At 32.1% G+C, this 13,792-nt stretch overlaps 1 protein-coding gene across 4 annotated transcripts in view; it reads right to left on the bottom strand.

The window, feature by feature from the left end:
- The window catches only part of LOC135136509 (ecdysone receptor-like), a 168,774-nt gene that overhangs the window by 21,692 nt on the left and 133,290 nt on the right, over window positions 1-13,792 (bottom strand). Inside the window, exon 1 of one of the 4 annotated variants that reach the window (XM_064065833.1) lies at window positions 7,547-8,149. The exons of 2 other annotated variants lie outside the window; for them this stretch is intronic. In XM_064065833.1, coding sequence (XP_063921903.1) covers window positions 7,547-7,811 — 265 coding nt within the window. In that variant the 5' untranslated portion in view covers window positions 7,812-8,149. Of the gene's footprint in view, window positions 1-7,546; window positions 8,150-13,792 lie in introns of those variants that run through there. One more of the 4 variants, XM_064065834.1, reaches the window with a different exon arrangement.

The raw sequence follows: 13,792 nt of genomic DNA, 5'->3' as shown, positions 1-13,792 counted from the left end.
TGAACTCGGCGCGCTCATTGTTCACATCCGCCAGCATGAACAACATGAAGGTTTCTTTCCTCGGCGAGGAAGAGTGGCGTTGTGGGAAGTTTTCCTATGTTCGTTCGATCGCGGAGCGCGAGACGATGAAGAGTTCGCGGCTTCAAGGCGAGCGGCTTGCGACGGCAAACAAGGCGTGATTTAACCGCAGTGAGACACGGGGACGGTGTTTCGGGGGCAAGGAACATGTTTCGGAAACTGGAAACATAGGAATTGGGTTTTTTTATTTTAGAGTTATTTTTTATATTATAAAGCTATAAGATCACGTATTCAAAGACCTTTGAAATTGTTTGGTAATTTATTAGTATTTTACTTAAAAATTGTAGTATTATATGCACGTTTATGCCCCAAAACACCGAAAACACAAACATTAAAGTCAGCAAAATCAGTCTTACCTTAGCAAGTACTAGCCCCGCCCACCCACCCTTTCTTTTCTTACAGTGTATGTCATTTGCCAAAATGATGCTTATTTTGACAAGTACTAGCAATACATTTTTGAATAAGTAAACGAAAATGTTTTCCAAATAACTGAGAAGTGCAAGTTAAATTTTCTAAGAACTTCAAAAAAAAATTTCAAAATGGCATTATTTGACAATAAAATAGGGCTCATTTATAGACAGTTCTTCACACATTTCGAGTTTCAACATTTTTGTGCTATTTCTCCTTCATTTAATTAAGTAAATCGAGTGCAAAATTTCCAAAATTTTCGAAAATATTTTTTGAAAACGTCAAAGTTCCTAGCTTATGGAGAATGTTACGTGTTTTTTTAACTCTAAAAGTGCGAATTATCCGCAGATTACGAACTGAAATCTACTATATCTCTTCAAATAAAAGGGAAAACTCCAAAAACTTCCAAAAAAGATGTTTAAACGATCAAAATGGCTCTATGTTTGGGAGGAATCTTAAATATTTTTTGTGATATTTCTTCAATTAGCAAATGACAAGAGAAAAAAAAATTAAGACAAAAAACCTTTTGAAATCATTAAAAGTGGCTCTGTTCAAACGGAAAAAATTGTTAGCTTAGAGAAAGTATTTTCCAAAAATATCCACTTTTTTTTGAAAAAGTAAAAGTGATTTTTTCCAGAGATTCTTTACTGTCATAGGGAAAAATTATAATTAGTAGAATTTTTAAGGAAAAAAAAAATCTAATCGTTTTAAAGCTCTTGGCAGTTTCAATTGTCTTAAAATATAATAAAAAACTGGAAATGAAATGCCGAAATATTTTAAAAGTGTTAAAGTTCTCGAGTCCTTGAGGAGTTTTCTAAAAATTTTCGGGAAGCAATTTTGTTAAGAGGTGGGTTTTCATTCTCGCGGTTACGTTTTTAAAAATATGAGGTGTTCTGATGATCATTTCTGTATTAATTCTCGCCTTCGGCTCGGACTGTTATCTTAGTGATATATTGCATATATTCCTTTCTACGTAAAAATGTTCCTAGATCGGTTGCATTTATGTAATGTTTTTATACCTCGGCTGCGGCTCGTAATATTATGCTGGGATCGGTCTATTGTCATGTGAAAATATCTTGTTGAGAAGAATATATTGTAATTGTAATTGTAAATAAAAATATAAATGTTATTATTTTTTGAGAGGAAGCCGCTCTTTTTAGTTTTTCTTCCTAATGCCAACATGACTGGAGAAACGCGTGAATTGACAAAAAAATGTTTGTGTTTTCGGTACTTGCTAAGATTGGACTGATTTTGGCAAATGACGTATCTTCCAAGAAAATACAGGGTGGGTGGGCGGGGCAAGTACTTGCTAAGGTAATACTGATTTTGGCAAATGCCATACCTCCTAAGAAAATAGCGGGTGGGTGGGCGGGGCTAGTATTTCATAAGATAAATCCGCGGCTAATACTCTATAAAACTAAAAACTCGATTTTTCTTTTTTTTTGTAATTTCGGAAGTTTCGTCCCGAATAATCGCTTAATTCAAACGAGATCTCGCAAAAGGATTTCAATCTCGAAATATGTATATGAAGAATTCTCTAGTGATTAGCTCTTTTCCTCTCAAATGAAGCCATTTGGAACGGTTTCCATTTTTTTTTTTGGAAAATTTTTGACATTTTTGAAATATTTTCCTAGCATTTCTCAGTTATTTGGAGACAAATCGTCAAAAATATTTTGAATTCGTAATCTGCGAAAAATAGTCTATAAGCCAACTACTTGCCGTTTGATCAGATCCTCTTTTAAATGTTTCAAACAAAACATTTTTGGAAAATACGAACAATTTTTCTTATTTTCTCGCTTATTTAAAAAGATCTTGCAAAAAGGACTTCGGATTCGTAATACGCGGTTAACACTCTAGAAGCTACGAAGTTTGAGATCTAAAATTTTTTTTTATTATTATTGCTAGTACTTGTTAAAACAAGCCTGTCTTTGGCAAATAATATACACTATAAGAAAATAGAGGGTGGGTGGGCGGGGCTAGTATTTCATTGAGATAAATATAATACTCTAAAAAACTAGAAACTTAACGTTTTTCAAATTTTTTTGCAATTTTTGGAAAAATTCGTCTCGAATAATCGCTTAATTGAAAGATATCTCCAAAAGGGTTTCAATCTCGAAATATATGAAGAACTCTCTATTGGTTAGCGCTCTTTTCCTCTCAAATAAAGCCATTTGGAACGGTTCTATTTTTTTGTGGAAATTTTGGAGATTTTTGGAATATTTTCCTAACATTTTCCAGTTATTTGAGGAGACATCGTCAAAAAGTATTTTAGATTCGTAATCTGCGAAAAATAATGTATAAGCCAACTTTCTTCCGTTGTGACAGATCCACTTTTAACTGTTTCAAACAAAATTTTTGGAAATTATTGAAAATATTTTCTCAGTTTTCTCGCTTGTTAGAAAGGTATTCGAGGACTTCAGATTCATAATATACGGTCAACACTCCAGAAGCCAAGAATTTTGAGGTTTTTTGGAATATTTTGGAAATTTTTCACTCGACTTTCTTGCTTAAATGAAGGAGAAATAGCAAAAAAAATAGCCCTAGTTTCTTCCCAAATAATGCCATTTTGAATTTTTCTTTCTAAAGTTTTTGGGATGTTTAAGATGCATTTCTGTTATTTGGAAAACATACTCACTTACTTAAAATTCTATAAAACCAAAACCTTAATATTTTTCAATTTTTTTTTTACAAAGTTTCGTTTCATTGAAAAGGGATATCGCAAAATTCTCTATTGGTTAGCTCTAGTCTCCTCCCAAAAGAAGCCATTTGGAACATTTTGGAAGTTTTGGAGATTTTTTGAATATTTTCCTCGCATTTCTTAGTTATTTGAAGACATACGCTAAAAATATTTTAAATTGGTGATCTACGGATAATTCGCTCATTTAAAATAATATTACAAAAAGGATTTCAGATTCTCTACAAAATAACTATTTTTTAGTTTAAACTGAGCCACTTTTAATGATTTCAGATTCGTCGTCTATTTAGAATCCTCTATGGATGAGCCCCGTTTTTTCCTCTCGAATAAAGCCATTTTGAACCATTTAAAAATCTTTTTTGAAAGTTTTCGGATTTTTCCCGGTTATTTGAGGTACAGCAGATTTTAGTTCGTAATTCGGGGGTAATTCTACAAAAAAATATTTTCTCATTTTTGTCGCCTAAGGACTTCAGTTTTAGTAAAAGTATTGTTCCTTTGTATCACTGCTTTATTTTATAATTTTTTTTTGTTTACTTTTTTTTTTAGAATTTGAATTTTTAGGATTTATTAATTTCACTAGGTAACTAGGAACACTTAACACTTTTAATTCAAGCCAATTATTTATAATTGTCATGTTAATAGTTTCGACTGTTGGACAATAAAGCTTATTATTTCATAATAAGGTTCATCAAAATGTTGGAAATTTTTCTCTCGATTTTTTTGCTTAATTGAAGAAAAATTGCAAAAAATCAATTTTTCGAAAATATTTTCTGATCAAAAGCTTTTCAGATTCGTAACACGCGATCAATACTGTAGGAATTTTGACGTCTTCAAAAATTTTGGGATATTTTAGAAATTTTGCACTCGATTCTCTTGATTAAATGAAGCAGAAAAAACAAAAACATGTTCAAACTCGAAATGTGTGAAGAACTGTCTATAAATTAGCTCTACTTTAGTGTCAAATAATGCAATTTTGATTTTTTTTTCAAGTTCTTAACTTCTTAGGACGTTTAACTTGCATTTCTCAGTTATTTGGAAAACATATTCTCGTTTATTTATTCAAAAATATATTGCTAGTACTTTTCAAAATAAGACTCATTTTGGCAAATGACATACATGATAAGAAAATAACGGGTGGGTGGGCGGGGCTAATACTTGCTAAGATAAGACTGATTTTGGCAGATGACATACTTCCCAAGAAAATAGAGTGGACATTTTTCTCGACTTTTTTGCTTGATTGAAGAAAAATTGCAAAAATCAATTTTTCGAAAATATTTTCTGATCAAAAGGTTTTCAGATTCGTATCACGCCATCAATACTCTAGGAATTTTGACGTCTTCAAAAATTTTGGGATATTTTGGAAATTTTGCACTCGATTTTCCTGATTAAATGAAGAAGAAAAAACAAAAACATGTTCAAACTCGAAATGTGTGAAGAACTGTATAAATTAGCTCTATTTTATTGTCAAATAATGCAATTTTGATAATTTTTTTTGAAGTTCTTAACTTTTTAGGACGTTTAACTTGCATTTCTCAGTTATTTGGAAAACATATTCTCGTTTACTTAATCAAAAATATATTGCTAGTACTTGTCAAAATAAGCCTCATTTTGGCCAATGACGTATATGATAAGAAAATAACGGGTGGGTGGGCGGGGCTAGTACTTGCTAAGATAAGACTGATTTTGGCAGATGACATACCTCCCAAGAAAATAGAATAGAAATTTTTCTCTTAATTTTTTTGCTTAATTGAAGAAAAATTGCAAAAAATCAATTTTTCAAAAATATTTTCTGATCAAAAGCTTTTCAGATTCGTAACAAGCGATCAATACTCTAAGAATTTTGACGTTTTCAAAAATTTTGGGATATTTTGGAAATTTTGCACTCGATTTTCCTGACTAAATGAAGAAGAAAAAACAAAACATGTTCAAACTCGAAATGTGCGAAGAACTGTCTATAAATTAGCTCTATTTTATTGTCACATAATGCAATTTTGAAAAGTTTTTTTGAAGTTCTCAACTTCTTAGGACGTTTAACTAACTTGCATTGCTCACTTATTTGGAAAACATAGTCGTTTACTTATTCAAAAATATATTGCTAGTACTTGTCAAAATAAGCCTTATGATAAGAAAATAACGGGTGGGTGGGCGGGGCTAGTACTTGCTAAGATAAGACTGATTTTGGCAGATGAGATACCTCCCAAGAAAATAGAATAGAAATTTTTCTCTTGATTTTTTTACTTAATTGAAGAAAAATTGCAAAAAATCAATTTTTCGAAAATATTTTCTGATCAAAAGCTTTTCAGATTCGTAACACGCGATCGATACTCTAGGAATTTTGACGTCTTCAAAAATTTTAGGATATTTTGGAAATTTTGCACTTGATTTTCCTTGATTAAATGAAGTAGAAAAAACAAAAACATGTTCAAACTCGAAATGTGTGAAGAACTGTCTATAAATTAGCTCTACTTTGTTGTCAAATAATGCAATTTTGAATTTTTTTTTTTGAAGTTCTTAACTTCTTAGGACGTTTAACTTGCATTTCTCAGTTATTTGGAAAACATATTCTCGTTTACTAATTCAAAAATATATTGCTAGTACTTTTCAAAATAAGCCTCATTTTGGCAAATCACATACATGATAAGAAAATAACGGGTGGGTGGGTGGGGCTAGTACTTGCTGAGATAAGACTGATTTTGGCAAATGACATACTTCCCAAGAAAATAGAGTAGACATTTTTCTCTTGATTTTTTTGCTTAATTTAAGAAAAATTGCAAAAAATTCTTAATAGAATATTGATGACTTAGATCTCAAATAGACCTTGAGCGAATCTTCAACATGATTCTGCGTTTTGTATGTATTTCCAGTTTTTTCTTTAAAAAAATTTAGGAATTCTACTTTTAATTTATAATTAAATTTTTTTCTTTGTTGTTATGTGATGTAAATTCCGCTTGCAGCTCGAGAGTACAGCAAAAACAATATACCTCAATCAACCATTTTTACATTAGATCTCGCCCACGGCTCGGTTTCCAAAAATATTTCGAGTTTCAAGCGAACACACAAAAACTAGATTGTGGCCACACCTCCCCAAGTACTCAACGCTAGTCCGAGTCGCAGCCGAGGGCAAAAATTAGTGAAAACAATACATCAAAAATTATGCTGTGTTGGTGTGTGAAAACGTGAAAGTTTTAATTTGTTTACATTTGAACGGCATGATTGACACCATAAATAAAAGTCGAATTTCGCTGTAAATTAATAGATTCTACTACTTTTCTACTGCGGTGTCGACAGGTGTATGTAAAGGTCAACTGCGGTGTTGGTGGGTCTTTATCGCGTGAAATGCGTAATGTAGCCGAGATGAACACGTTATTATATCACCAGCATACCTGGTTATTACGAACATGACGCCGAGATTTCGACATGAATCTACGTAACGTACAACTGCCACTTCTGTGCTTCCAGCGAACGAACAACTTATTACGGATCCGGGCCTTACTAATCCCATTACGAAAACAAGTCTAGCAACTAGCTCGTCGATAGAAAATCCGAGGGTCCTGTTCCCGGCCCCATTGAAATGCGATGCACGCGTAGTTCGCCTTCTCACGATTGTGCCGTCGAGCGTGATGGCCACTAAACACGCTTTTGTCAATGTTACAACGAAAAACGAAAAGTTCATGCACGGTAATGGAAGTAATATAAGCGTGTGGTGGCCGGACGAAAACTATTACCATTACCGGCAAAATTCAAGCAGCAACGTTCAAGGTGATTTCAACCACCGAGCGCCGCCATGGCAACGTCTCGGATGAATTCTTCGGCAATTACCGACGCGACGCGACCCTCAACGCTCCGATGGGCCACGCGTGTCGATAAATTATTCCTTCACGTTCACAAATCGACCTTCCACCGAACCATCCGACTTTCAATCCTGCCGGATTCCCACGATCCGGGGCCGAATCGGTTTTGGCGAAACGTCCTCGTCGTGCGCCGCGAATTCGCCCTAATGGGTCCACACCTGCCGCCCAGAGGTCGAGCAATGTCATGGTCAGGGCCGACCGGATCGACATCTGCAACATGCAACTGCACGCGATTAGCGCGGAGTCCCGGACTCCCGGATTTGGGTCGCGGATTCGTCTTCGGCGCTTCGCTTTTCTTTGAGAAAGTCCGGCTCATTCTCGATTCGAGTTGTGCAACGCCGCCGATCTTGACTGGAAAGTAGTGACACGAATACGTGTTTTTAAGTAGGACGTACGCTTCTTGTGGTAAACGTTCGGCGATTGCGTGAAATGAATCGAGTGAGTTTCATCGCCGCAAGGGCCGGGCCGCACCGCCGCCTGTGCGAGCGTCGAAGTCTCCGAACAGTCCGTTTACCTGACATGGAGCTGGTGTCTGACTTGGCGAGGTGGTGGTTGGCGGCGATTATGGTGTGTCCGGGTATCCCGTACCCATTCTGGATGATCGCCAGCCGCCCGTGGTTCTGCGCGTTCAAGTCCAAGTCCCAGAATTCCAGGTCTACGTCACCGATGTCCGTGGAGGCCAGGGAATTCGCGGGACTCATGACCAGAGTCGACGACGACGTCACTTCGGAGCTGCTTTCCTCGGGGGCGACTCTCACCGCCGACCATCTGCGTTTCATGGCGACCCCATCAAGAACCCGTGGGGCCAACACGTGTCGCTAATTTATGGAAGGGTAACAACGAAAGTCAAAACTTCGACGGCGACACGACTCACTCGACTAATGTTGCTCTTTGATTGTACTGACGGGCGGGGGGCCGGCATCGTGACGTCACAACAGGTTGTTACCTTGTCTTCGCCCCACCACATTCCACCAGCTCGGCTTACCTGGCGCTCGAGAGCGAGCTCCACTGTCATGGCCATCTACGTTCACTGGCGAGTTTAGATCTATGAGCAATTTTGGCCGAGTCCTTTGTAATCGTGAAAGTACGACGTTGCACAACAGACAGAACGCGGTTACGAAACGGCAACAAGGTAAATAAAACGCCGCTCCCACTCATCGCACCCGAATCGACCCATCAACTAGTATATACAGGATGGACGCTCAAAGTCACGAGCGACGCACGGATTGGGCCCGATACTACTGCAGCGGCGTTGCCACATCTACCGGTTCACTCATTACATAGGAATACTTGCGATATTTTGACAGTCCTCTATAAAGTTAAAAAAAATCAGTCTTCAATTTTTTTTTCTTCCGTTTTTCGATTTAAAATTTCCCGGATCTTCGATTTATTTTTCATTTCTTCAAATTTTCGATTCTTCAGTGTTACAACTTTAAAATTTTTCGTGTTCTTCAATTTCGGTTTGTTCAATTTTTCGTTTCTTCGATTATTCGATTTGCAATTTTTCATTTCTTCAAATTTTCAATTCTTCAATGTTCCGATTTTATAATTTTTCGATTTCTTCAATTTCAAACCTTTGTGTCTTCAATTTTTCGATTTGCAATTTTTCATTTCATTCTTCAATGTATTGTTTTTTTTGTTTCTTCAGTTTTTCGAATTGCAATTTTCGAGTTTTCAAGTTGATTTTTTTTCAATTTCCCCACTTGAATTTCTTTATTCTTAGATTTTGTAATTTTTCGATTTAAAATATCTCGGGTTTTTAAGATTTAATTATCATTTCTTCAAATTTTCGATTCTTCAGTGTTACAACTTTGTAGTTTTTCGTCTTCTTCAATTTCGGTTTGTTCAATATTTCGTTTCTTCAATTTTTCATTTCATTTTTCAATTTTTTTTTGTTTCTTCAGTTTTTTATTTGTAATTTTCTTGTTTTCAAGTTAAATATTTTTAATTTTCAATTTTCCCAATTTGTTGATTTAAAATTTCCCAGGTTTTCAATTTATTTTTCATTTCTTCAAATTTTCGATTCTTCAGTGTTACAACTTTATAATTTTTCGTTTTCTTCAATTTCGGTTTATTCAAGTTTTCGATTTGCAATTTTTCAATTCTTCAAATTCTTCTTTCGGCTTTATTTTGTTTAATTTTATAATTTTTCGATTCTTCAATGTTCCGATTTTATAATTTTTCGATTTGTAATTTTTCATTACATTCTTCAATATATTGTTTTTTTTTGTTTCTTTAGTTTTTCGAATTGCAATTTTCGAATTTACAAGTTGAATTTTTTTTTCAATTTTCCCACTTTTGAATGTTTCGATTTTTAAGTTTTGTACTTTTTCGATTTCAAATATCTCGGGTTTTCGATTCACTTTTCATTTCTTCAAAATTTCGATTCTTCTTTCGGTTTTTTTATCTTCTTTATTTTTACAATTTTTCGATTCTTCAATGTTCCAACTTTATAATTTTTAGCTTTCCTATTTTCAATTTTTCGATTTGCAATTTTTCATTTCTTCAAATTTTCGATTCGTTTTCGGTTTTATTTTCTTTATTTTTATAATGTTTCAATTCATCGATGTTCCGATTTTATCATTTTTCGATTTTTTTTTGTTTTTTCAGTTTTTCGAATTGCAATTTTCGAGTTTTCAAGTGGAACTTTTTTTCAATTTTCCCACTTTTGAATGTTCCGACTTTTAAGTTTTGTACTTTTTCGATTTCAAATGCATATCTCAGGTTTTCGATTTATTTTTCATTTCTTCAAAATTTCGGTTCTTCTTTCGATTTTTTATCTTCTTTATTTTTACAATTTTTCGATTCTTCAATGTTCCAACTTCGTATTTTTTCGTTTCCTCAATTTTTCATTTTTTCAAATTTTCGATTCGCTTTCGGTTTTATTTTCATTATTTTTATAATTTTTCGATTCTGATATTTTTTGTATCTTCAGTTTTACGATTTGCAATTTCGAGTTTTCAATTTATTTTCATTTCTCCAAATTTTCGATTCTTCAATTTTCCGATTTTATAACTTTTTGTTTTTTTCATTTCTTCACATCTTCAATTTTTCGATATGCAATTTTTCATTTCATCCTTCGAAATGCAATTTTCGAGTTTCCAAGTTGATTTTTTTTTCAATTTTCCCACTTGAATTTTTTGATTTTTATATTTTGTAATTTTTCCATTTAAAATATCTCGGGTTTCCGATTTATTTTTCATTTCTTCAAAATTTCAATTCTTCTTTCGGTTTTTTATTTTTTTTATTTTTACAATTTTTCGATTCTTCAATGTTCCAATTTTATAATTTTTTTTTTTCAATTTCAATCCTTTGTTTTCTCAATTTTTCCTTTCATTTTTTTTGTTTCTTCAGTTTTTTATTTATAATTTGCTTGTTTTCAATTTAAAAAATTTAATTTTCATTTTTCCCAATTTTTTTATTTAAAATTTCTGGAGTCTTCAATTTATTTTTCGTTTACTTTAATTTCAATTTTTCGTTTCTTCAAATTTTCGATTCTTCAATTTTCTGATTTTATAATTTTTTGTTTTCTTCAATTTCAATTTATTCAATTTTTCATTTCTTCAATTTTTCAATTTAAATTTTCTCGGGTTTTCAATGTATTTTTCATTTCTTCAAATTTTCGATTCTTCAATTATCCGATTAATCGTTTTCTTCAATTTCAATTTTTCGATTTGCAATTTGGGAGTTTTCAAGTTTAAATTTTTTTTATTTCCAATTTTTCCAATTTTTAGACTTGGCAATTTTTCGGGTTTTCAATTTATTTTTCATTTCTTCAAATTTTCGATTCTTCGATTTTCTGATTTTATAATTTTTTGTTGGTTTCATTTTCAATTTTTTCAATTTTTCGATTTGCAAACTTTTCATTACATTCTTCAATTATCTTGTTTTTTTTTGTTTCTTCAGTATTTTGATTTGCAATTTTCGAGTTTTCAAGAATAAATTGTTTAATTTCCCAGTTTTCCCACTTTTGAATTTTTTAATTTTTCAATTCTTCAATTTTCCAAATTTATAATTTTTTGTTTTATCAATTCCAATTTTTTTCAATTTTTTTGTTCGTTCAATTTTATGATATGTAATTCTTCGAGTTTCCATTTTTTCAGTTCTTCGATTTTCCAACTTTCAGATATTTCTAAATATTTGTCGATTTGGCAATTTTTCGACTTGCGATTTCACGAGTTTTCAATTTTTCAATGTCAATTTTCGATTTCTTAATTTTTTCGTTTCGGTTTTTTATTTTCTTTATTTTTACAATTTTTCGATTCTTCGATGTTCCGATTTTATAATTTTTCGTTTTCTTTAATTTCAATCCACTGTTTCTTCAATTTTTCGTTTCATTCTTCAATTTTTTGTTTTTTTGTTTCTTCAGTTTATCGATTTGCAATTTTCTAGTTTTTCAAATTTAAACTTTTTAGATTTTCAATTTTACCAATTTTTAGATTTGGCATTTTTCGATATAAAATTTCTCGGGCTTTCTTCAATTGATTTTTCATTTCTTCAAATTTTCGATTCTTCAATGCTCCCATTTTATCATTTTTCGGTTTCTTCAATTTTAATTTTTCGTTTCTCCAATTTTGCAATTTGCAATTTTCATTTCATTCTTCAATTATTTTGGTTTTTTTTCTTCAGTTTTTCGGTTTTCAAATTTTCAAGTTTAAAATTTTTAGTTTCTCAATTTTCCCACTTTTCAATTTCTCGATTTAGAATTTCTGGGTTTTCAATTTATTTTTCATGTCTTAAAATTTTCAAAATTTCAATTTTTCGATTTAAAATTTCCTGGGGTTCAATTTATCTGATTTCTTCAAATTTTTGCAATTTAAAATTTATCATTTCATTCTTCAATTTTTTGTTTTTTTACTTCAGTTTTTCGATTAGCAATTTTCGAGTTTTCAAGTTGAAAGTTTTTAGATTTTCAATTTTCCTAATTCAAAGATTTAAAACTTCTTTTTTCTTCAATTTATTTTTCAGTTCTTCAAATTTTCAATTCTCCGATTTTCCGAATTTATAACTTTTTGTTATTTTATTCAATTCCACTTTTTTTCAATTTTTCATTTCTTCAATTTTTCGATTTTCCAACTTTCGGATATTCAATTTTTCTAGTTGCCACATCACGAGTTTTCAATTTTTCATTTCTTTATTCTTCGTCTCGGTTTTTGATTTTTACTATTTTTTCTATTTTCCTTTTTTTCAAAGTTTTATATTTTATAATTTTTCTTTTTTCACTGAAATTTTTGGATTTTTAAATTTTGCAATTTTTCCATTCTTCAATTTTTCGATTCGCATTTTTTCCATTTTTTTAGTTTTTCGATTTTCCAACTTTTGGATATTTCAATTTTTAGATTTTGCAATTTTTCGACTTGCGATTTCATGAGTTTTCAATTTTAAAATTTTTTAATTCTTCATTTGTTCAATTTTTCGTTTCGGTTTTGATTTTCTTTTTTTCAATTTTTCGGTTTTCCAGTTTTTCGATTCGATTCGTTTTTCTTCTTTCCAAATTCTCGGTTTATTCATTCATTTAATTTTGTTCTTTTTTACTTTCTCGATTTTTAGTTTTTGAATGTTTTCCGATCTATTAAGTTTTTCAATTTTGGAATTTCTCGAATCAAAAATAAAGGGAAAAATTGCAAAACTAAAAAAATGAAAAATAAAAAAACGAAAAATATAAAATGAAAACTTTGAAAAAGCTAAACATTGGAAATCAAAAACTTGATAAATTAAAGAAACGAAAAATGGAAAAAGTGCAAAACCGAAAAAACGAAACATGTATTATAAAATCGAGCTACTGAAAATGAAAGAAATCGGAAAATTGGATAATTAAGAAATCTAAAAATTGCAAGATTGAATAAACGAGAAATTATAAAATTGAGAAAATGAACATTAAAAAAATCGGGAAATGAAAAATAGAAATCAAGAACTTGAAAAATTGCAAAAACGAAAAATTGAAAAATCGAAAAATTAAAAATTGAGAAACTGAAAAAATGAAAAAGTACGTACATAAATCCAAATTTTTCGAAAAATTATAAGAATTTAAGTCGTTCTTGATTTCACTCAATACAATAAATTTGTATTTTTTTTGACTCACCTTGAATAAGTAATAATAAAATCTATGAGTGCATTAATAAACCACAATTATAATGTCATAATATTTTGCATATTTCAGAGAGGATTTATTTGGCAAAATTTGGAGATGACGTCAGTTGCGTTCTGCCACCCTCGCACGTTTTCTCTTTTAGGGCGGTCGTTCTGTCCTTACCATTCCAGAGATTCCTGAACATCACAATTTTTATTTGAAACGAGGACCTATTTTTCCGTACTCTAGGGGTCATGGAACGTCGAAATTAACAAAATTATTTACTCCTAATATATATATTAAAACCCAGTATTTTTCGATCGGACGAAGCTCTGCACGGTCTGGCGTACCAAAAGTTTTTCGCTAGTTTTACTAATTTAATTGAAGTGAAAACAAAGCCATCTGGCAACGCTGGTCCAGCACGCCACCAGCGCCAAAACGAAGCCCCCCCAAGCCCCCATTTCTCAGTTTTACTCTTTCATTTGCCCCCGCCACTTCCGCCAGCAGTGAAGCATATCAAACTTAAATATTATCTCTCGTCTTAACCTTGCCTGGTCGAGGTTCTTCGAGTTTTCGGCGACTTCCGGCTCGCGTTCTAATCCACTCTTATTTCGTCCCAGCACTTCATTATTTCCATGGCCCGTTGGTCGTGGTTCTGGCGGTTTGTCCAAAAACGCAAAGACAAAACCC

This window comes from Zophobas morio, unplaced genomic scaffold (assembly GCF_036711695.1).
Source record: "Zophobas morio isolate AGI-343-1 ecotype UQ-CSIRO unplaced genomic scaffold, CSIRO_AGI_Zmor_V1 ptg000026l, whole genome shotgun sequence".
Classification (NCBI taxonomy): domain Eukaryota; kingdom Metazoa; phylum Arthropoda; class Insecta; order Coleoptera; family Tenebrionidae; genus Zophobas; species Zophobas morio.
The sequence above is the reverse complement of the archived record's forward strand: the minus strand, read 5'-3'. Positions and strand labels throughout refer to the sequence as shown.